The sequence below is a fragment of the Diadema setosum genome, chromosome 8 (assembly GCF_964275005.1).
Source record: "Diadema setosum chromosome 8, eeDiaSeto1, whole genome shotgun sequence".
Lineage (NCBI taxonomy): Eukaryota > Metazoa > Echinodermata > Echinoidea > Diadematoida > Diadematidae > Diadema > Diadema setosum.
Genome location: NC_092692.1, coordinates 11,985,701 through 12,011,500, shown reverse-complemented (window position 1 = coordinate 12,011,500; position 25,800 = coordinate 11,985,701). Strand labels below are relative to the sequence as shown.

At 37.4% G+C, this 25,800-nt stretch overlaps 1 protein-coding gene across 1 annotated transcript; it reads right to left on the bottom strand.

Moving 5' to 3' along the window:
- Positions 1–3,556: 3,556 nt before the first annotated feature.
- On the bottom strand, positions 3,557–25,485 carry LOC140231823 (uncharacterized). The gene is made up of 14 exons (XM_072311974.1): positions 25,315–25,485; positions 18,353–18,514; positions 17,175–17,287; positions 14,182–14,274; positions 13,243–13,347; positions 12,150–12,338; positions 10,976–11,152; positions 9,576–9,701; positions 8,195–8,359; positions 7,203–7,241; positions 5,704–6,206; positions 4,676–4,798; positions 4,209–4,276; positions 3,557–3,564 (listed from the first exon to the last, which is right to left on the bottom strand). The coding sequence occupies exons 1-14, from the start codon at positions 25,478–25,480 to the stop codon at positions 3,557–3,559; spliced, it is 2,037 nt and encodes a 678-aa protein (XP_072168075.1). The 5' UTR covers positions 25,481–25,485.
- Between the last annotated feature and the right edge of the window lie 315 nt (positions 25,486–25,800).

Sequence of the window (25,800 nt, the reverse complement as noted above, 5' to 3'; positions counted from 1 at the left end):
ACTCACTATAGGCCTAACTAAAGAGTACATACTCATAATTAATTACACTATGTATACACACCCATAGTGTACCAAATATACAAACCCATGATGCACCAACTCTTTAAATAACTCTACAACCTTGCAAGCAACCATCACCATAGTCCAGGCAATCTCCCGTAATTTCAAACAATTGCGCATTCGCATAATACTTAGTATACGTGTATATAATGATTTTATCATGCATTTCAGCTTACGCCGTTGATCCCAAGCATAAATTGGCGATAAAGTAGTTAAGAAATACAGTATGATCATAAAATAAGTAAAAGTTTGGTGTTAAAGTGAATGCTGTGTTACGGTACGTGTGAAATATAACCTATAAATAAATGATACAGTAATTAGGGGTCAACCGTAATTGCTCGTAAACCTAGAATAATTGTCTATGGGCAGGGTCTTGAATTACTTTGCAATGTTCGAGGTACTTATGGAAGTTTGTAGCAAGTGGGTGCGTTTCCATAGAGTTTTGTGATTTGTGTACACGCAGTCCATTTAAAATCAGCAAGCAATGATGAACACTCCAAAACCACACACACACACCGGGGTGTTCATTTTGTACTGCATGCGTGTTCCCAATTTTTCGGGAAAAGGGGTATATACCTCTCTAAAGAAAAAAATCGAGTGAAAATATTCTCTCTTAAAGGAGTGAATACAAAAAAAAGAGTGAATTTTGAGTGAATTTTGAGTGAAAATGTTCATTTTCACTCGTATTAGAGTGACCTCAGGGATCACTCTAAAATCTTCGAGTGATACTCTTTTTTTGTAATCACTCCTTTAAGAGTGAATATTTTCACTCGATTTCTTTTTTAGAGAGTATTCTAGGGGCACAATTTGTGAAAAAAAAATCCTGCAATAATGGTTGAAATACGGGGTCTTTGATTTTTTTTTCTTCCAGAAATCTCTTTAATTAGGGGTGGCTTCATATACCTTTCCGAAACAATCCTGACATAGGGTCCAGATTACCTGAATAAGGTTAGTTTGAAACCCCCGAAATATTCCGAAATTGGGGTAGTTCGGCTTCTTGGTGTTTGCTGCGATTCTCCTGAATGTGCTTTGTACATGTTTTGCTACAAAGCATGCCCAGCCCACTTAGCCTTCTTTTCACAGGACATTTTGCCATAATTATATGCACATGCATGTTCGTCAGGCTTTGCTATTCACAACTTCACTTCCAAAAACCTGTGATACAGGGTAATTTTGCTGGCTTCCCTTCCAAAAGCCCGTGATATAGGGGGTCAATAATCTAACTCATTTCCGTCTTTATAGGGAACATCTCTAAGAATCTGGAACAAGCATGTGTGTATGGTTGGCCGCCTGAATTTAGATTTTGGGGTGGGGGGGGGGGGGGGACTCCCAAAAAGTGTTGCACTCGATGATGGTGCGGACCCAACATGACGCATGCAAACACGCGTTTGGTTCGAAAGTACCATTGCATTGTATATGCATTTATTGTTCATTTTTCATATAGATATTACACCCATGCTGACATGGGTGACCATAGAATTCATGCAATCACACTTTATAAAACTGACAATCGCGTTGATGGACATCCAAAGTGCGACGTAGTATCAGTAGAACAAGTATGTATACGAGCGCAAAATAAGCTAAAATAATTTGTTCGGATTTGTCTAATTTATGTTCCCATGACTGCGGTAGCAGAATTTGAAACTTCAAAGTAACAGCTTGAACCAAAATAATTATGTAGCGTACATCTTCATAAGCTGCGTAACTCTTTCATGTCGAATTTCGTTACTTGATTATAATTATGTTGAGCAAGATTAGCGTAACATTGACAACCTGATATTGATGCTCAGATGAATACAAAAAACAAAACATCACCAATTTCACAAAAATATATAATGAAGTGTTTGAAACATAATATCACACAAAACGTCCCCATATTTCAAAATTTTTCATGTCAGTAAAGTAACAAATACCTGGAACGATTGATTACAATCTGTATATAATAGATCAACAGTATATCGTTAGTGCCAGAGAGGCGCATGAGCCAATAGGTACAACAATCGCTAGGTGAAATGTTTGTACAAACGTGGAACTGACATCAAAAGAGAATAATATACATTTTTCATCCACTAATATCTACAAAACGTGCCTACTTAGCAGTTTCATTATTGAAGAGCACGAAACGTAATTTGTTTTTTTTTTTTCTCTCTTAATGGCTTCTTTTGGGGGAAGTAAAACGGCTTGCAATGCGTTGTAGCCTGAGAGTATGAATACATCATGATATGGCATTTTAATTCTTTAATCACAAATTAATATCAACAGTGGATATTTTATTTAAACGGAAGAATTGAGATGTTATGAGCGGTGAAGGAATTTTTGTTTTTATAGAAAAGTAAAGCAAGTGGCAATGGCGTTTCAGGAATCAAAAGGTTAGGCCTATATCCTAGTTTTATTTCTATTTTCTTCTTAAAGAGCTTTCTGAAGCAAAAAAAAAAACACAAAAAACAAACAAGCAAAACCCAAGTGAAAGTCATATCATAGCTCATAGAAGTCAGCAAGCGCTCGCATTAGACTTTTTTTTTTCTCAAAATCTTTTTTAAAGAACGTGCTTCGTATCACTCGCATAGAAGCTGATAAGTAAAGACGGGAGGGCGAGTTGTTGGAACATGTCGAGCAAACTCGTCAAGGGCGGGAAGAACGAGTATTATTAGAACTGCAGAACTGGAAGCTGAATTGCGTGGAACGCGAGAAGATGAATATTGTTGAATCTCAACAAGCCGACTTGATAGTAGGACGATAAACAAAATTGACGAAATGCTGTAGAATTGACAAATGTGTTAATGACTTGTCTCTGACCAAAAAAAAACAAAAAACAAAACAAAACAAAACCCACACACACACACCCAACAACAATAAAGACGAGTTAGTATGATAGAGAATATAAAGTTTCTAGACTTTACAGCATATAAGGGGCATGGGTGTATTTCAGCCCCCCCCCCCCAACACACACACAACAACAACAACAACAACAACAACATAATGAGTATTAACGGCCTCGGCGAGCACTGAAAATAATGAACCCTGTTCACGCTTTGCCATCTTGTATAGATTCTTCGTCTCAGTACTGGCTTTTTAGTTGAGGTCTGTATTCTCGTTAGAAGCTGTTGCGTCCTTACATCCTTCCACAATATACAGCGAGCTTTAGACTTATAAGATGACGCTAATAAGGCAAAAAAAATGGTGTTCTGCACATGCGCGAGACAGCTGTTTCCATTGTCCAACCCGGGAGACTGGGTCGTCTGAGCGCTCGCGTCGCAGATCTAAAGTTCGCTATTTACGAGTCGACGAGACAGTCAAACCGACAGATATGAAGCAGACAGATAAAACGTGTACATCTTTTTGATCTCTTCTCCATGAGACACAGGTGACAGACCTGTTTAACCCTTTTTGTGCTTTAATTGTCGCAGAAAACTTCACATCCAGTGTATGTTGTATACACGCTGTCCGAAGTCCCCAGCACAGAAAGGTTTGAATTTTCGGACCCGCGGACTAACATTCAGTATTCTGTGTGAACGAGAAAAATGAAAGTACATAATTTATACGCAATCGAGTAATTGAAGCGCTGGTCTCTTTGTGGAGCAGTTAAACCATTAATGCCAACAAATTTCACTAAACATGTACATGTAAGTATTATTGATTTAAAGATAAGATTAGAAATGCCACTATGGCAAGTGGTGATTATGCCTCCGCCTACCTAAAACGGTTTATACGTCGTCCACGAATCGATCATATGGACGGACGGACGGACGGACGGACGGACAACCCGAAAACACAATGCCTTTGGTGCCACTTTGTGGTGGAGGCATAAATGTCTAAAAACTAGAATAAAATGTGCACAAACAGCTGAATTTTATGTTTAAAATGAATAACCAGTTTATTTTTATTATCATTATCATCATTATCATTATTAATGATATAATTATTATTATTATTATTATTATTATTATTATTATTATTATTATTATTATTATCATTATTATCATTGTGAGTGGCAAATAAAATATTAACATAGAATACTTACCGAGAAGCGTTTATTATTATTATCATTACTATTATTATTATTATTATTATTATTATTATTATTATTATTGTTATTATTATTATTATTATTGAGAGTGGCAAATGAAATATTAACAAAGAATACTTACCGGGAAGCGTTTTACTCCTTCGATTTAGCTGGGCCATGTAGTTAGGCACTGGGGGTACGTCGAAACTACTGTAGGTGGGAAAAGCCAAGTAATGAAGACAATTTTTGAATGCAAGATTATCCCTTAATCGTCCGTGATTTGTCGAATGGAAATCATAATAATAGAGACTGGTATGGCTTTAAAAAGAATGTTGTGATGTAAGAGCTTTCCTCCTGTAACGATCATCGGCATGATGTGTGTGTATGTGTGTGTGTGTGTATGTGTGTTTGTAAATGACAAAATGAGTGTAAAAGAAACATTTTTTTTTTGTCATGAAGTGGGTGACGACCATGCATAAATATCTTATTTCTTGCCAATTTATATGGACACTTTCACTGTTCTAATTGTTCGATATATGAGTATGCAATGAGGTTTTCTAAAGGAAAATGATAATAATCATTATCATGTCATGATTGAACAACATTTACCTGCTGATGCGGGGGCTTGGGTGTCTGTTCTTGTCCTTCAGGGAGCCCTGGTGGACTTCCATCGAGTCGCTTTGGGGCAGGCTTTTCCGCCCCCGACGGAAATTATAGGGCAGAGGACTATCGCTGCAATGTGCAAAGAGATAGAGAGGGGGATATCGAGTGAGGGAAGGGGGGTGGAAAGGGAGAGAGGAGTGAGTGAGAGATAGGATGTGGGGGGGGGTATAAAGTTGGCGAGCGACAGGGAGAACGTGAACTATACTGCCCTACTTTGGCAAAAGGAAGCAAGTGATATACCATCCGAATTTGAGTTATCAATGTTTTCATAATTCACATAACGAGCGATCTTCTTCCAGGCCAAATTTCATGCAGAAACACTCATCCTACTAAGAGATATGTTAGATAAGACATCATGATAGTCCATTGACGTCAGTGTTTAAATGACAGACACATTTTGCTCTTTTACGAGAAATGTCACTTTTGTCACTTGCTTCCTTTTGCCAAAGTAGGGCAGTATACCCCTCCCCAAGGATATATGAATGGAGTTTATCGCAGCGGAAAAAAATATCGTACTTACCAAACACATTTGCATTACAAAATGCTCACCCAGTCTTGGGTTTGAACATCAAGAAATGTCAGTGTTTGGATGTTTCGGGAGAAAACCGACCTAAAACATGACTTGTATGACTGACACTCTCCTTTTTAGGCATGCCATATTATTCTATGAAACTAGTTAAGACCTATCCAACGGGCCGGCGTATTCACAATTCAGATTAATGGATATTCTTTTTTCACAGACTACTGGTCACGAACTGTTCAATTAAACTTTTTTTAATGAATACATCCAATTTGCATGCACCAGCTGTTACTATCTACGTCGGGGTAAATCTAAGCATGTTTCCAGGCTGTAACGAACACACTTTGCATGTCTCGGTAAAGCAGTCTGTCATCTTTGGAATCATTTCAATCAGGGGTGAATGGTCTGGACTAACGACCTTTTAGATTTACAAGACTGAGTTAAAGACACTCACTCTGCGTTGTAATCGAAGCCCTCCCAGTGACCTTCTGCAGTAGGCAGTTCGGGCAAGCTACTAGTATTCTCTGTTTCATCGGTTTCCTGTGGAACTGGTTCTTGGTTATTCCCGTTCAAGGCCGGAAGTCCCCCAACGTCCTCCTGTGTGCCCTTACTCTTCCGCCGTGTCACACTCGCCGGCTCTTTGGTAAGAACTGCTGTCCGAAATCGTTGTTGCAAATCTGCGTCATTGCCGAACCCTGTTGGATGTTCGTAGTCATCCTCCACCTCCACACTCTCATCGTCCTCGTCGACGCTCGAGTGTACCGTGCTGTTCCCCAGAGATGGGATCGATTTTGATCTGGACGAATGTGGGCCGTTGTGGGAGCTCGTTGGCTTACTGTGGGAGGAGATGCTGGACTGTTGACTGTATGACAGGGACAGAGATTCGCTTGACGCTTCCGGGGACTGCGGGTCATTGGCGGTGGAGCTTCTCTTCGAATCATTGCTAGTTGAGCCATCCTGGTGGTGACAAGTGATCATGAAAATGTCTGGTTGTGTTTTCGTTTTGTTGTTGATGTTGTTGTTGTTTTTTGCCTACTCAAGAAGGGAACCCTGACTACAACATGCCGCCTAGATTTACGAGATAATGTAATTTTGAGCAAGCAGTTCCAATTTTTGTTGGAATGGTGGAAATGAATTCCAGTTGAATTGAATAATTGAACTGTAAGTACTTACTGTTCTAACTTTGAATGGTGAAAATGAATTCCAATTGAATTGAGCAATTAAACGGTAAGTGTTCAATGTTCTAACTTTGATTTCAAGATACGTTACCACTGGCATGTTTCGCTGTACAAAAATAGCTCTAGCATCACCACGATTGTTACCATCATTATTACACACGTAACTATAATATATCATCATTGTTATCTTTACTGCGATGTTGTATAGATGTCGTATTATACATTATTATCACTTTTATCGGTATGCCGTATATAGAGATTCATTGTGTAGATGTAGGTATTATTTCACATCTAAAGGAGATCGAGATCGAGATCGAAATCGAGAGAAATTAAAAGAGAGAGAACAAATATCTAAAGAGAGTGAGAGAGGGGAGGAGGATATGGGGGGGGGGGGCATTGAGAGGAAAAGGGGAACTGAAAGAGACACACATACCAGGAGGAATGTGGAACTGGGGTCATCCCACAAGACCGACACCCACGAGTCATGCAGCAAACGAGTCCGACATTGAAAAGAGGTCCATGGGTCATACAGCTCACGAGTCATACAGCCCATGAGTTCGACATTACGCGAAAAAAAAAAAGCCCATGAGTTTGACACTAGGTAAAAACAGCCCACGAGTTCGACAGATACAACACGGGGCTTAATTTGTCGGTCTCTTGGGCCTTCGTTAGCTTAGTGTCGAACGCATGGGCTGTATGACTCGTGAGATCCATGACTCGTTGGCTGTATTACTCGTGGGTGTCGGTCTCGTGACGTGTATCCTGTGGAACTTACCGTAGATAACTGCGATGACGGTCGATCTGAATAGAACGTCTGAAAAATATTGATGGGTCAAATTGTAACTACATAACTACATAACTTCAAGGCAAGTAATAACACATGCACCATCAATCATAAAGTTTGCTCCTCTTGCTAGATTTAGCTAGCTGGTAATAGTATAATCACAGTCAGGGTATCATACTACAAAATTTTAGTCTTTGTTCAGATTTTTTTTTAATGATGACAGTGAACAATGATAATAATACAATGACAGTCAATATAACTTCAGCTGTTAAAAAAAGAAAAGACAAATGCAGCAGTGTTATCGTGAGGACATTACCATGGGTTCAGATCTGTCGGAATCCGCAGTATTTCGCCTCATTCTTTTTCATGACACTATATCATTTCACAGTGACACCATTTTACAGCTGATTTAGAAGTATGTTATAAACTTTCAAAGATTATAATGTGTAGGCATCACAGAAGTAAACATATTACAGTCAAGATGATATCGTGGATGAACAATAGAGAACTATGAAAATAATGACGGACTTATCACACAGTCAACATGATCATCTTGTAAAACAACAAGAAACGAGAAAACAATGTCATTTAAATAATTTTATCATTAAAATCCGCATAAAATGTATGTAAGCATGATTTAAAGAAAAAGTAAATAATACATAACAACAACAACAACAAACTCATCTGAGCTTGCCAACAATTGAGAGCGTAATCTATACAGGGAATAAATACTTTGGTCATGGAAATAAAGTGCCCTTGCATAAACTCTTAGGAACAGGGTGAGAAGCTTTCAGGGAAACTAATGATAAAAAGAATAATGCCAAATCAAAATCAAATAACAAATTTCATTGAAATCACACGAGAAATGACAGAGCCATGATGAAAGAGTGAAAAGTAGTCAGGAGGCAACAAAGCTTATATTGCATGGGGAAGTGGATGGGGAGGGGGATTTCATGATCTATTTGACATTCAGCGATTGATACCTGTTTTTCTCGTCGGAGGTGCTGAATCTTGGTCTTGGCCACGAAGAGCTGCCGCGATATCTTCAGGTAGGAGGCTCGCTCCGTGTTGAGCTTCTTCACTAGATCGTCCCGTTCCACCAAGGACTGCGCTATCTCGGCGAAGGATCGGTTTCTCTCTTGCATAGCCTATATTGGGAAATTATTATCATAGCGACAGAAGTGCTAACGATTTAACTTTTCACAAGTGGTACAGTCCGACCTCTCCTATTCATCTGGATCTCTCTATTATCCGGACGCGATCTCGCCGTGATTTTTTTTTTCCCAATCTAACCTAATTACGGGGAAAATGGGAATTCCAAACTCACATGAATAACAGATTATTCTCAACATAGTATACATTGGCGTATCAATTTTTAATCTAAATAACATCATTTAGATCACTATCCCCAAGTCACAGCAAGAAGATTGACAGAATTTTTTTCTTTCGGTAAATCAGGGCACGACCAAATTATCAGAAAATTCTTAAAGCAGACCAGCTGGTGAGGACGCGACATGTTCACGCAAAACGAATGCATGTGCATGTAGCTATACCATTGGGTAGGTAGTTGTGTGTATAAAACATTGAGTCTCCTATATCCGGCCAAATCCCTTATCTGGATGAGTGCCGGTCCCGATACATGTCCGAATAGGAGAGGTTGGACTGTACTTCAAAACATCATTGACATGGTATGTGCAATGAATACCAGTGATGATGATCAAGAACAAACAAGGTCGAAATTGCTATGTTTGTGGTCTAGATGAAGTATGAAGATGAAAGGACAACAGTAGTGGTCTGTAGCTACCATACGTATACACACACAAATAAACTGTAAACCTCGCCCAGGTCGAAATTGCATATGTCGACAATTTACGTAAAGTCGACGCAGTCAGAATTTTTGCTTATAGGATTTTTATTTCTTGTGAAATTTCTCACATATACTTCTCAGGTTTCCTCATCGAAATGGAATAAACGCTCCAGTTCAAAGCATTAGTTCATTAGGAGAGGAAAGGATGATAAGGTATAGCTCATAATAAGCTGCAACTTGTGAATTCATTTATTTATTTTTCAAGACGACTGGCTGAATTTCCATTTCTGTTTCCGCCATATCATGTATCACAGTGTAGGGAAGGGAGTTCAACGATCATTGTAACTCCACAAGTTCATAACATCAGCAGCATAAACAAAGTGTGTAGTGACGATACCGCTAACTCCGATACCGCTAACTCCGCATAAATTGACATTCGCATAAGTCGTAAGATGTTCTCCTGTCCGTGTACTAGTATGTCGACTTCACTTAGTCGATTTACTATTTTGTATGATATGGATAGACCTTGATAACATATACACTGTACACAGACTCACCTGTGTTCGCTCGGAGCTCACTTGTTCCAACTGATCTTGCGCCATCTGTAGGCGATCGGTGATCATATCGATCTGCTCATTTAGGTGAATCACGTGATTTTCCAGGTCCTCGTTGCTCGTTTCCAACTGAGGGTGAAAAACATTAATTTATAGTTTATTTTATGTTATTCCTTTTCTTATATGAAAGTTATAATTTTTATCGTCACGATCATCTTTAACACCATCATATCACTGTTACATGATTTTCATCATGAATAGGCCTCCAATCAGATTCCTTTGTAATGCAATCCTTTGTTTTCAAAATGGAATGGACAACATAACTTGTTTGATAGTGTGAAAAGTTAATGTTTGCTTATACACCGTAGTCGAAATGTTGTTGTTGTTGTTTTATAGAAAGAAAGAAGAGAGAAAAAATGGGGCCCTATACAAATAATTTGCCCCAGACAGCACTTCACATAAAACAGACATTATAAATCTTAGAAAAATATAAACAAGATTATTAGTCGAAATGCATCGACGAAATTATGTGCTCTTGTTAGCATTTCATTGTTTCTCTTTCAGTGCTCCTGTTCTTATTTCTATCACATTTAGCCCTGTTTTGAATTGTTGCTATAGTGCTGTTAAACAAGCTGTTTGATTGCGATAAATGATCCTTGTCGTGGAAGAATATGCATAAACAATTCATAAAAAAGCACCAGTACATCAGTCTATTTGATTGGAAATAATTATCAAAGAAAGAAAAAAAAATCACATGTGCAAATACTTCTGCCACAAACGAAGATTTAGTTTGATTTATGTCTTGGGATTCTCCTCCGACCCCTTAGTGTGGTTACTGAGGTGGGTGAGGGTAGCCTACTCATAATGTTTAAATCTCTGTCTACTAAAGAGGGAGTAAATCACCATTTTTATTTCGACAGAGAGGAAAAACTTGAAATGTTTGTCGAGCAGACAAACTTGTCAAGCGAACAAATTCCTCGGTTAGCGCAAATGAGGCAGGTTAAATTTGTCTATTCTATATCATGCAAGCATGATATATTTCAGTCGTTGTCAATTCTCTCACTCTTACGTGTATGACTCAAAGCATAGAATGAGATCAACATTTGGCTAAAGTATAGGCGTACATAGATACAGGGCAGACTATCAAATCTTGTTTGGTGCATGTAACAAACGGAGACGGATTGAATTAGACAGTTTCTCATCTCTCGGTTCCACAATCAAACAAACAGACAAACGACACTTCCCTCGTGACACGACAATAGCTTGAGAATTTTGGCGCAGGCACCTTGCACCCGGATTTCAACACAATTATCTCATGTCATCACCGTATCATAGTTTCTTCAACAGCCGTGTATTTAATGAGGCTTAATCCCCGAGTCGCGGGCCTGGGACGTCGTCCTCACCTTTTCTTTGATCTTGCGCAGTTCGTAGTTCGCCTGGCGGACTTCATAGAGCTCCGTCACCGCTTCCTCGCATTTCCGCAGGGCAGCGTCCCGGTCTTCCCTCATGATATCCCGCGCGGTGTCCTCCTGCATCTCCCTCTCCGGTTCAGACACGAAGGATGATTGCTTCAACGTCCCCTGAAGGAAAGAATGAAATGAAAATTAAGATAATATATTATAATGATGATACTAATATTATGGTCTTATTTACCAAAGATAGCCTCTTCAGTGTTGCCACTGCTCTGCCAGAGAGCCCTGCCATTGCACCCTAGAGTTGCCAGGTACCCATTTATACACCTGGGTCAAGAGGGACATTGTAGGTAAAAACATCTCGTCCAAGGACGTAGGCACTGGGCGGGACTCGAACTTGGGTCCCTCAGGAACTTGGGAATCGTGAGTCTTATCCACTTTGCCACAGCGACCCGATCAATACGGTCTAGCTTTCGCGCAAACATTTTGGCAAACAACGATGTTTGTTCGTTCTCTCTTGTATAAATTACATGCAAGGTAAAATGCATTGTTAATACTTAATCCCATAAAGTTTGTACGACCATATGGCCATCGCATCTGATAATGAACTCTTACTGGCCAATTGCTGATAGTATAGAACAGTTAGCCAGTGCATCACCCCAAAATTACCAAATACTATATACCGTATGTCAAAAAAAAAATATATACAATGGAACACTCCACAATGATAACTTCAAAAATAGGGAACAATCCAAATACAATTTCAGAGTATGAAACATCTTACAAGAAACCCCATTCGATTTGCTTCAGTGGTCAAAGAGAAATGAGGAGTTTTGTAGAGCATGTCAGGAATCCTTTCCCTTAAAGTTCTGTCCATTGTGTTTACGCATTAATATGCAGTTCCAAGAGCATTCGAGTGCTAAACTTGGAAGAATCAGACCCATGACATGCTTTACAACAATCCAAATTTCTCTGTGACCACTTAACCAAATCGAATGGGTTTTTCTGAAAATAGAGCTAAGATGTTATATCTTTAGACCCTGGAGTATGATTTAAATAGTTTTATCATTTTGGGAGTTATCAATGCGAAAATCCGATTGTAATCTTTTTTTTTTTTAGAGGGGGGGGGGGGGGGAGGGGTATACTGTATAGTAACCAGACTCACGGCGAGTCTGTCCTTGAAGAGTTCTTGCTGCAGCTGCTCGACGAGCTTCTTGAGGGTGTCCGCTGGCTTCATCTTTTCCGTGGACTCGGCTTGCTCCTGCTCCAGCCGAATCGACTTCTTGCGCTGCAGGTTTTCTCGCGCCCTCGCTTCTCGCAGTTTGTTTTCCAACGTGTTGTTCTCTAGCTTCGACTACAAATCAGGGAATATAAAAAAGTGAATATAATGTATATATGATATATACACACATACATGTATACATACATATACATCAATAAATCTGGATAAAACTTTAGGAAGACATTGTGTAGATAGTAGATAAACAATGTCGGCAGTAAAAGCATGCCATTGAATGGGATTCAATATAGTTGAAAACGACACAATTTGTCTCATTAAGGTCATGTGTCTCCTTATAGCAATTATGATATAATATTGCTGGATCCATATATATATATATATATATATATATATATATATATATATATATATATATCCTATATATTGCGAAAGAAGTCACTACTACAACAGGGTTTTGCATGTGTGAGATATGAGAAAGGAAGGAGAAATCGATGCGTAGCTTTGACATCATTCCTCTCACTGTTCCTCCTTTCGGAAAAGCGCAAGAGTTGAAAAATTGGTCTCCGTGGCCGAGCGGTTAAGGCGTTGGCGTTCCATGCCAAAAACCAGGGTTCGATTCCCGGCTGAGACCAATTTTTCAACTCTTGCGCTTTTCCGAAAAGGAGGAACAGTACGGGGAATAGTGATGTCAAAGCTACGCACCGATTTCTCCTTCCTTTCTCATATCTTATATATATATATATATATATATATATATATATATATATATATATATATATATATATGTGTGTGTATGTATATATATATAATGTCACAACAGAGAAATGCATTAAATGCCAATCTTGATTTTAATGAATAATCCGAATTTTCGAGGATCCTTCCTCTTCATCAGGGATGACTAGTGCTGCCAATACGCAGAGCAACTATTATGTATATATATATATATATATATATATATATATATATATATGAGTGTATTTTTAATAACCACTGATTTACCGCATAATTGAAGACTTACTTCTCTCAGTGCTTCCTTAGCGTACATCAGGTCTCGCTGAAGCTCAAAAGCCTGGGCCTGGAGATTGCAGATCTGCTCTCGCTTCCACTGGTTGTCCATTTTCAGCTTCCATGTAAACAAGATGAGAGAGATAGAGAAAAAAAGGTTTGGTTTGGTTCCAGTCTGGTGCTGACCCGGTGTCCTGGGAGGAGGGCTCGATGGGGTACTACTATTGTTCTTGGACCCAAGGGACAACCAATGTTACTCTTTAATGATTATCACACTCTACACTGCAAAAAGTCGGGTGTTAAATATGAAACACTGAGCTGGTGTTAAAATTTCCGGTGCTCATGTTTGTTGTTAAATTAACACCTCCGGGTGTCACTTCAAAATATAAAACTTTCATTTTTTTTTATTTTTAGACAGGTAATTAGTGATTGTTCTTCTTGTTGATTTTGAAATTTCAACAATATAAACAAGAACTCTCCGATATTTGATTTTTCATTTCAAAGTTGCAAACAAATTGACATCAGAGTAACACCAGATGCTGTGGTGGTCTCCTACTGACACTGGGCGGATGTTATACCATTGACATTAACTATCAGTAATATTAGGTCAACACCATGTTGTGTCATTATTGAATTAACACCAGCGCAGTGTCAAAAATATTACCAGCTACAGTGTCAAATTAACACCACGGAGTGCCAGGTGAACACTTTTCAGTACTATCACAACATAATTTCTACACCTGTCGGTGTGGTCCTCTATTAACACTTGATCGGTGTTAGATTTGACACACATGGCGTTAAATCTAACAACGATCTTTTTGCAATGTATGTATACCAGGTTGATATTGTCGTGAAAGAGGTGTGTGGGTGGGGAAGAGTGCATTCTCAAGTCCTGTGTATTCGTGTTTGTGTTTGTGTTTGTGTATCATTACAGGAAGAGTGTATCTCTCACCTTGTCAATCTCCTGTCTGTCTGACTGACACACATCAAATTCCCTCCTCAAGATGTCAAAGTCGTGCCGAATCTTCATCCTATCTTCTTTTATCTGTTGGGGATAAAATATTAATTAAAAAGGGAAATCAAATTTAAGTATGTTAATATTTCATTTAGAAACACTATCTCGTCCCAGCATCTGTATGAATGTACAATGCACATTCCAGTACTAGGAATTTACCCTGTAAGCATTAGTTGCAGCAATTTTGGGCAAGCCTCAAGGGCCTATCTCTTTGGAGGAGACGTGACATATGCTACTCAAAAGACCAAAAAAGAAAGAAAAAAAGCTTGCGCCCTTCACAAAGAAGTCGACTCTAGCGCAACTTCCGAAACGTCTAAAAACAAGCTAATTTTTCGACCCGAAGTCGCGGTGACATCTTCGAGACGTCTTCTTAATCGCGGCCGGCGACGGCTCCCACAAAACGACGTTACCAACAAAAAGAGAAGAGATCAGAAGTTCTTGACGAAATGATGTCAAGTCAACATACTGTCTTGTTATCTTGAGTGCTATCAAACCTGACGGCACGTGATAGGAAGCAGACTGACAGATTACAATATTTACTTTTGCAGGAAGTAATACTGATCTTATCTAACAGAGCATTACGAACTAATGAACTCACATTGACACTGACGCACATCGTTCAAGCCTATAAATGTTGATATACTCTATGCTTTTAAATAGATCATGAAACATCGTGCTGGTGAATCTTGTGTAAATATCTTATTGTATAGTCGAAATACTTTTACGCAGCACTGATTAACTATAAAACTTTCCAGTTCTAAATTCAATATTGCATCATTGTTGACGTATTCAAACTGTACTTAAAGACGATTGGATCCCAGAGCACTTCAAATAGGACAGTGTCAACAGAAGACAACAAAAATGTAAATCAGATATCCATATTAATTCTTTCGCACCTGAAAACATTTCCTTTCATTTCAATCTGCATCTTTGTCTATCATTCAATTTTCTTTATTGACAAAAGAAATAAAAAATGATAGTATGAAATAAATAAATCGTGAGAGAATAAAATAGGTTTCACATTTAGTGAAAGCTTAGGGAATATTGTTAAAAGCCGAAATATGATTGTGAATTATAAAGTGAAAGCAGCAATAACTACTAGAGTAAATCAGTGAAAGTTTGAGGAAAATCGATTATTTGTTCAGAAGTTATGGATTTTTAAAGTTTCGGAGCCAATATCGCTTGATTAGTAAGGAGACTATACACTTCAGGGCGTCGTGATGGATGAAAATATATATAGAAAAGGTCAACACATTTTCCTTTTTTTTTTCTAGCACGATGAAAGAACACTTGAGTCATCTTCTTCAGAAAGCATGGGTTATGAAATAATCCATTGTATGTCAGTAACAAGTCGTTTGAATGTGTAGAACCCTACTTGTTTTTTAATGAAAAACAAAATTTGTTGAATTCTCCTTATAGTTTCTTTACATATAGTTGCCCATAATCACGCCACGAGGTGAAGAAGACATTTTAAAATTTATAACTTTTGAAGGGATCGTCAGAGTTTCCTCAAACTTTCACTGATGTATTCGTCTAATATTACAGCTTTAAAATCGACGCTATGTTTGATGGGCTTTGGCTTTATAAAGTCCAAAAGCTGTATATGCTATAATGACATCCTGCTTTATTTCATATACAATTGTGATAGTGACCAATATCCTTTTCTTTCTGAAAGCATGAGTAATTTTTGAATTTTTGCCCGATCTCAGTGAAATTCTTAGTCATCTGTTCTCTTGCCAATGCTCCTTTTACAGAAATCAACATGAACCCGTTTCCAGGTTCCCGATTGTGAAAAATCAATGAGGTGACCCGACAGATAAACAAAAATGTATACGTTTGCCAGTTAGGATCATAAGTAATATCGTTAATCTCTATCAGTAAATACGGTGAGAAAAAATGATAAATTCAATAATTTCCTTCTATGCCTTTGAAAAAGAAACTGTCTTGAAGCCCCCTACCCCCAGGCTATGTATACACTATTTCTCTCAGGGTTCCCATCAGCATAATTCCATTATATTCCATTGGTATCCCCCACTATTCCTTCGTCATTTACCATTTCGTTAATGACAATAATGATGATGATGATAATGAGAATAATCATCATCATCATCATCATCATCATCATCATAAACAGTAATAAGGTCTTATTTTTCCAGGGTAGCTTGTTGTCACTGCTCTATCAAAGGGTCCTGCCATTATTATCACCCTAGCGTTGAAAGGTACACATTTATACACCTGAGAGGGACATGGTGGGTAAAACATCATGTCCAAGAACATAAGCACTGGGCGGGAATCGAACTCGCGAGTCTCATCCACTATGCCACAGCGCCCCCTACATTGTTCATTGCATATAGGCCATATATATATATATATATATATATATATATATATATATATACATATATATATGTTGTTTTCATGTTTTCATGTCCAAGTGAGATCATTCAGTTGTATTGCACTTTTTTTGTGGATATATCTAACTTGAGAAGTATATTGACGTAAATGAAATAAACACTGCTAAGATATTACAGTACTTTCTGTTCTCAGACCAGTAATTGCTTTCATTCACGCGGTGGTCTACAAGGCCGGTCGAAGCGCTGACCCTTTGTATATTGCAAAGCTCTATAGTTTCATAGTGGGTCACTAGATCTATTTTCATAAAACAGATAATGCTCTTGTTTAAGTTCGTGATGTTAGTGAAGATGTAATACTCTTTTGGGTATTCACAATGTTTGGCAACATATCTCTACTATATACAGTATAACGTACTCTATGTACAATGTACCATGTCACTGCGCAATATTATGTATATTGTGCACTGCCGTTATAACGTCCTGCAACGTGAACAGATTATCGGCATTTTTTCGTAAACATTTTTGCAAACATTTTCATTCAGTGAGATCAAACATGAACCTTAAACTTTGTCTAACCTTGTCCAGACTTGATTTCAACTGGTTATTTTGGCTCCTTAGGCTGATCGTCGCCTGCTTCTCCTGTTTAAGCGCCTCGACGAAATCGATGTCACTTCGGCTGCTATCGTGACCTGGAACAAGTTTGAATTTTGTATCATTATCATTAGTACTTTTAAGAATACATATAGAGCAAAAGCAGGAGTTTGTATTACTTGGTCCGGTTTACGCTTTCTTTTCTTTTTCTTTTTCAGAGAGGCCCACATTTTACAAGTATAATCAGGCCTATTGTCTTTTCAGTGGGTCCCCTCCACTTTTCGTTCATTACATATTCTTCGTTCCAATTATCTATTACAATGTTTCGCCTTTTTGTATCACATACTCTGTTCATCCCACATTATTTCTTGGCTTCACTACAAAAAACAAAAAGAGAATCTTTTTTTTTTTTGTCAAAGAATAGAAATAAAATTTGGATTGAACTTAATTGAAATGAAGTTTTGGTTTGGAAAAAAAAATGATAAAGAGGTAGGAAAAATACATATTCAAAAGCAATGTGAATGTCTATAATGGTGTTAATACAATTTTCGGTAGTGTTATTAATTAATGTTGATTGGTCGATGCACAATACAAGGCCTATATGTGTTTTGTACGTTTGTGTATGTTTGCTTGTGTATGGATTAGTGCGGGAGTGTAATTGCGAATATAGACACACCTTTATGAAGCCACGCGATCACTATGTACTAGTTTGTCTCACACTTCATTTATCAAAGGGTATGACATAATATGCTCTTGGAAGGCCATTTTAAAACTTTTTTACAATTTAATTTCGATTATAACATTATCATTACCCCAAAGTTGCCTGGTATACACCTGGGTTAAGAGGGACATTGTGGGCAAAACATCTTGTCCAAGGATGAATGCATCGGCAAGATTCGAACCCCAGACACTCTCATAACAAATCCAGAGCCTTATTCACCATACCATTACGCCTTATTTGACTTCCAACTTTGAGCACCACGTGCATGGAGCAAATCACCTGATGACACAAATAAAGATCTATTTCTGTAAAATGACGCCGAGAGCAGTCATGCAACAAGAAAAACATAATGATCGAAAAAGGGGATTGTTACGTACCCTACATATTTTCTTTCATCTACTTCACCCTTGAAAAAAGAAAAGGAAACTGGATTATTGCTTACAGCTGCATGAACAGAGAGGCTTGAGCTGTAGCGTCCATTCCTTCGGCTTGGGTTCTCGTCCTGTCATCTTTTTGAATAGATCACCATGGTCTGCTTCCAGACATTCCAGTACCAGCTGACAGGCCGGGAGACCTCGCTTCCGCACAATGTCCAAAAAGCAACCTAAACAATAACAATAATAATATTAATAATAATAATGATATATATATATATATATATATATATATATATATATATATACATATATATATAAGTATTATATATACATACATATATATATATATATATATATATATACTCCTAGATGGGTCATTTGGGAGACATTTCCATTTGTTTTATATGCAAATTTATTATTACATGTTCAATGGCAGTTTACGCAATGGAGACACGAAAATTGTCTCCTTAATGACCAGTTGTCTCCCTAATGAAGACACTTCCCCCCAATATGTCTCCCTAAGGTGCCAACTAGGGATATATATATGTATATATATATATATATATATATATATATATATATATATATATATAGTAAGTAGTCCACGTGTTGGTGCAATAATATCAAACACAAAACAGAAACCAAAGTCATGCTGTTACATGTGTATTACAAACAGTTTATTTCAGCACACACATTTTCGAGTGATTCGCCTTTTCTCAAGTGTTCTCATAACACTTGAGAAAGGGCAAATCGCTCGTAAATTTGCGCACTAAAATAAACTGTTGGTAATGACAGCATGAACTTGGTTTCTGTTATATATGTATAAATAAAACATAAAGCAACCTACACAAAAAAGACACACACACGCACACACACACACACACACATACACACACACATATATATATATATATATATATATATATATATATAATATATATATACATATATATGTATGTATATATATATCCCTGTCCCTAACTCATATTTTTAGACTATTTTGAAGCACTAAAGCGGGGTTTTGTTTTATCTGCAAATGGTAAATTATGTCTTTAATCTCAGAAATATGAAGAAAAAATATGAACAGAAACGAAATCTAGAAATGGATGTACGAATTTCAACCCGTCAAAACGATACAATTTTACGGGGAAGGGATGCGCTACGAAAAAAAAAAAAAGGCAAGCAGAACCTCGCTGAAAGTATAATATCTATGGATTGTAACAACCAATCAGGAAGTAGCTAGAATTTCTGTCATTATCAAGACTTGTTATACCAAGGAAACATTGCAGCAATGCTGATCGCATGGCAGGTTTTTATGCAGTGTAAAAGCTCTGGTGTCATTAGCCTTTTGTCAAGGCGCTCTCGCTCTATGGTGAAGAGAGCCCAGCCCAGTGGGGTTGTCGCGCTGTCGCGCTCGGCTCGGCTCGCTTCGCTCACCCGTTGCAGCGAGAGGGCCATGACAAAAGGCTATGGTGTCTTTCACTGCTGTCCGTGTTCAGCAGAGCAGGATTATTCCAGCACTATACATAATGGTTGATTATAATACTATCCGTGTGTATCCACCGAAGCCGTGAAATTTACAGGGAAATTCCCACTTTAGAATCTTTCCAAGTGAATGTTATTGCAACACAGCGCTCCGGAAGGTCATAAAACGTTTTGACCTCTCTCTTTCCCTCTCCCTCTCAATCTTCTTCCTTATCTTTCTCACAAATCTCTATGTCCTGTCTGCCGTCTATCCGTGAAGTGAATATCACTTCCCAATCTCTATCAATCGTTGCATAACAACAAAGCCATTCGAGTCGTTGGTAGTCACGCAACAATGCGGGAAGAAAAAGATAAAACAACAACAACAATAAGAACAAAAATAACAATAACAACAACCACAACAACACCACCACCACCAATAACAATAATGATAACAACAATAACAACAGCCGCAACAACACCAATAATCATAATAATAATGAAAATAATAATAAATAATAATAATAATAACAATGATAATAAATAATAATAATAATAATAATAATGGCAACAATAATAACAACAACCACAACACCACCACCACTACCAGCAACAACAATACACACTACACTGACGCTGACTATAATGACGATACATCGCTGCACTTTGTTTTTGTTTTTTTGTTTTTTTCGTGTTTTTTTTTTCTCCTCCACTCAGTGAGTGGCGACTCGAATATCCCTTTAATTTGTCGCACTGAATGCATGATTATTTCTGAGGCCTCATCTGTCTTTGGAAGGCATGCATATAATTATCTAACATTGTGGTTCTAAAAGGGATGACACAGCTTTAGTTGAGATGGAGATTCAGGTTTCCAAGGTTTTGATGATGATTTTGTTGTTGTTTTTTTTTTGAGATAATAGAAAGCCTCTTAACCCTATTTTAAGGGGGGGGGGGGTTAAATTGACCCCCCTCGACATTTTGCGCTACGATTCCGCAACGCGCAAAGATTTTGCCGCGTCGTTTCATGACTTTTTTTCATTGAAGTCTCCCACATATTTTGAGACCAAATTTGCGACGGCCGGGTACACTGTTCTGAAGTTACGCAATGCTTTGCATATGCATGTCAACTCGAAAACAGCTCAAATTCATGATTTCGTGTACAAATCCAATGCAAATTGTGTTTTCTTGTTTAATTGATATAAATTAGATTATTTCAACTTATGAACATTGAAATTAATTAATTCTAATGTAGATAAGCTTGAAAAAGTGCCTGCAACAAATTTTGGCAAAAAACAATAGAAAACAAAAGGTCGAAAAAACAATAAAATACATAAGAAATTGACAAAACAATAAAAAACAAAAGAAACTGATTTTGATTGCACTATTTTTTTACAAGAAAATTGTTTGATATGTCTTGAGGAACTCTGACACAAAAATTTAGCAATCCTTCATTCTTTTTGATGGAGTTATAGGTGAAAATATGATTTCATGCATAAATTTGGATAATCAATTTATTGAAAAATATAAAATCAACATTTTTCTATTGTATGACCATGTAATCTTGTAGTTGACATCCGGCTCTATGTTCGGGCAAAATTTTGCGGCGATCGCGCGATCGGCGGCCGAGATCTGAAGGGGGGGGGGGGTCAAATTGACACCCCCCCCCACCCCAGTTAAAACTAAAAAACTTGGTCTCAACAGTTAAAATAGGGTTAAGACATACTTCTATGAAAGGGCATATAATTCTATGTGGAATCCAAAGTTTATTTAATGAAAATTGCTTGTGAAATGGCTGAGATATCCAAAATCCAAAATTCCAATAAAGATTAGGAAACGCCTTTTATTAGGATCGATTTGTTTTACTTTTTTTTTTCATATCTGAGCCATTTCAAAACCGATTTTCACAAAATAAACTTTGAATCCTCTTAGAATGGTATGCTCTTTAATATTTCATGAAGTGGTTTCCAAGTATCTCGCAAAAAGTTAAAAGCTGAATCGTCACCTCAACTAATCCTATGTCATCCCTTTAAGTTTGCCTGTAATACCTGCTCGTATTCATTTTGTATTGTATCAAGGAATAATGTCGTACGATTAATTAACCACTTATCTGTTATAACTGGTACAGATTTAAACAAAATTGTACTCAATAACTTTGTTCAATTGACTTTATGTTACATTTATGTATATGACAACTACATTTATGTATGAAAACTAAAAGAAATTCAGAAACAAAACCAATTCATCGATCAATCAATCGAAATCGGCAGTTAAATATAATTGACATTATAGGGGACTAATAATCTCTCAGTGCATCAGCAATCATCTCACTTTGTTCGAGAGGGTTTTCTGGAGTCCCTGTAACTATTTGCACAGTTTTCTGAGTCATAAGTCATAACTGCAATAATGACAAACAAATATTCAGTAATTCCTTTTGCTGTTCCCATTGTCGATTGATTAGAGCTATGCCCACGAAATCTACGCTGAAAGATCGAGGTGAATGGCTGTAAACTTCCTTTCCGAGATAATTCACGGCTCGATGGTCTGTTTGTTTGTTTTGTTTTGTTTTTTTAATACATGACAGACATCAGGTCCCAGATTTTCCCCGGAATAGCAAATAACCTGTACTTCCTTTTGGAATCATAAACTGAAAACCTGCCCACATCATTTTCTGTTTTCTTTGTTTGTTTGTTTGTTTGTTTTTTACTTGTCACTCCCATGCATTTCCACTCGAGGTACCTTTTCTATCCTTCTCAATTTCCTTTAACTGAATTCTGGCATCTTCATTTTCACTCAAAAATATAAAAAATGCGTTCGTACTCAGTCACTTTTGCCACGTTTGACTGGCTTGAAAGGGATATTTCATTTCAATTATCATTATCGTTATTATTGTAATTATTATTATCATCATTATCATCATCATCATGATCAATATCATCATCATCCAACTTGTCATTATCATTTATATATTTTTTTTTTGCCAATAAGTAGCGCCGTCAGATTTCAATTATTCAACTACAGATAAACTTCACAGCCTCACAGTTGTGAAACATAATTACAAGATGCAGGTTTTGAGAGTGTCAATGAATGATTTACAGCTTTCGATTAAACTCTGTAAAGAAAGTTTTCACCATAGCACAACTCAGAATACCACGACTTCTAATTGTTTTTATGAGTTAGTGCATCCCATCGATACATTGCCATTTTCCTTCCATCAAGCACAATCTTTGCATAAAAATATTTACTCAGACTCAAACAACCCGAAAATTATCTATCAATGGATGAAAGTGGTGCAACAATAAACACAATGCCAAACGTCAAATTGTGCTATTACTATTGCGTGTATTTGATTATTCCTTACGCTTTTTAAAAAGACTGTTTGACATTTTTGTGTATCAAGTCGCACACTTCGAAAATACAAACACATAAAGAGATTTTGAACAATGATCTGCGCCGTCATTTATATTTCATCACAAAAGTTAATTGAAAACCCACATTTACAATTGCGGTATTTCGTGGTTATTTCAAAAATGAAATCATATGACTCCCGCCATCAGAATAAGTCATAATGATCTGTCGGTCTCGTCTGGAGAGGCTCTTTGAAAACGACGATTACAGAAAGAACACTGGTTTTATAGTTTACCATCACATTACTTAATTCATTGTGCATACAGCAATGACGCTGAATGAAATGCAGCCTTTGAAACACGTAGAAACTAATAAAAGAAAAAATGGTAAATATACAAATGAAATGTGGAAACAAATATCTATGCAAACACTCACGGAGAAAAAGGGCAAGTTCAAATGGAATCACATTTCACACCAATTGCAAGGAAAAGTTACGGAAAGAATTGCAGGGCCGGTGCTACGTTTTTAAAAGATATTGTTTACCACTGGGAGCAGTGATTTAAAGAATGTTAAAGTTATCACATTTGATGCATATATGCAGGTCAGTTGTATCACAAAACATCCTACCATACAAGAATTTCGCAATAAAGCCTAGCATATTATAAGGAGATATCACAATTTTTCTCAATAACCCATAACTGAAGACGGTTTATTTTACAAACAAGTTTATTATAACTATTGTTCATACTTTGTACATTTTACAATACTTAACAATGATTAAACTGATTCACATTTCTACAATGGCTGTTTTTAGCCCTAATTCACATTTTAGAACTATTTTGAAGAACTAATGCGAGGTTTTTGTTTCATCTGCAAAAGGTAAATTACGTCCTTAAGAGTGAGGGTGTCCAGTTTGTGGGAACATTGGCGTCGAATCATTTGGAGGATGGAAGGGGAGATATTTTGATGATATTTAATTGTGTCCCAAAATCGGCTGACAATCAAAATAATAAAAAAGGCTTTGAATATTTTCTGGTGCTACTTCCGGTTAAGCGCCTAATAAACGAAAAAAAAAAAGAGAAAGAAAAAAAAAAGGTCTTCACATTAAATTTTGCATGCCATTTCCAGGTTCCCTACCGAAGTCGGCTGTCAAGCTACACAGTTTTTGATTCCACTCCCCTAACAACATCGGCTGCTGACTAGCAAAGATAAACAACAAAAAAGTCAAACCCTATATTTTCTGCAAAAAGTGTAGGTGTGGGGGGGGGGGGGGACAAGTGATAAAATCCAAAATTATGCATTATGGCCACCGCTAACATGCAGTCGCGACGAGGCGGAAGTGATCGACACATTAATATTCCTTAAACCTCAAGATAGGCAGTGGAGGAATACAATCGGAAATGATTATACTTGTATAGTCGAAGTCAAAAGAGTATGTGCTCGTGTGTGAAGTGAGAGAGGGGTGGGGTGGTGGGGTATGTTTAAAGAGAAATTCCAGTCCAGTTATAAGTTAGTCTGATAAGAAAGAGTTAAATCTTTCGAGTATACAACAGCGAAAACATGATCAAACTCGGAAACATGGGGAACTTATGAAATCGTGAAGTTTCGCTAATTTCTACAGAACAGTTCTTGATATGAATATTCAAATGAGTGAGCTGATGATGTCATCATCTCACAGTTTTCCATTGAACATGTACAAATGTATGACGAAAATTCAATTATGTTATTTGTGGTTTGATAGCTTCATAACATATGATATAATGATACGTTAGATATATCAGGATTTGAGACTTGGGCGTAAATCCGTAATGAATGAAAACTGGAAATGTCAACATTTTATGTACAAACTCTATAGCTAGTTGTGAGGGATGACATCATCACTTCGCCATTTGCATACTCATATTGACTGTTCAAGAACTGTTCCCTGAAAACTTTAAAATGTCATAACTTCCTCATTTTCATCCGATTTTGATCAAATGTCCTTTGCTGCCCTTAGAAAATTTGACTCCTTCTTACAGACTAATTTTCAACTGCCCTGGAATTTCCCTTTAAGGAAACTAAAAGTAAACGGTCTATATTTCAACGTCAAGCTGAAGTTACAATTTTCTACTTCACGCTGCTAGGAAGTATATATCGAAACCAAACAAACAGAATGGTGAAGAAGTTTCGTCAAAACAATGTTCGCTATCCGTCAGTGTATAATTATGATTATATATACCTGCTTTTTTCGCCCGCGTCGGGTTGATGACGTCATTGCTGATTTCTTCCGTGTCTCTCTCGTCCAGGATGCCGTTGGCCCGGAGCTTGTCGAAGTATCGGTCGGGTCGCAGGACCTTGGTCAGCTCGTCGCGAAAGTCCTCCAGAGCGTCCTGCCAATTCTCCATAGTCCTTGTGTCTGTATGCGATCGAGAAATAAAGACGTCAAATTGTTTTGTTTAATCAGAATGGGGACAACAATTAATGTAATGCTATTCGTCGTAAATTTATTTGTAATGAATCATGGAGATGCCATACTAATGTTTAAGTGCATATTAAATGATTTGCATGGTTTGCATTTACGACGTTTGATGTATATAAACTATAGGCAACAATTTTCTACCTCCTGTTTTTCGAAGTTCGTCAAGAATGAAACTGTCCATTCATAAGGCGTACATTCATACCAGGCAATCTGATGAATTTCACTCGCCTTTGACCAGGACTATTT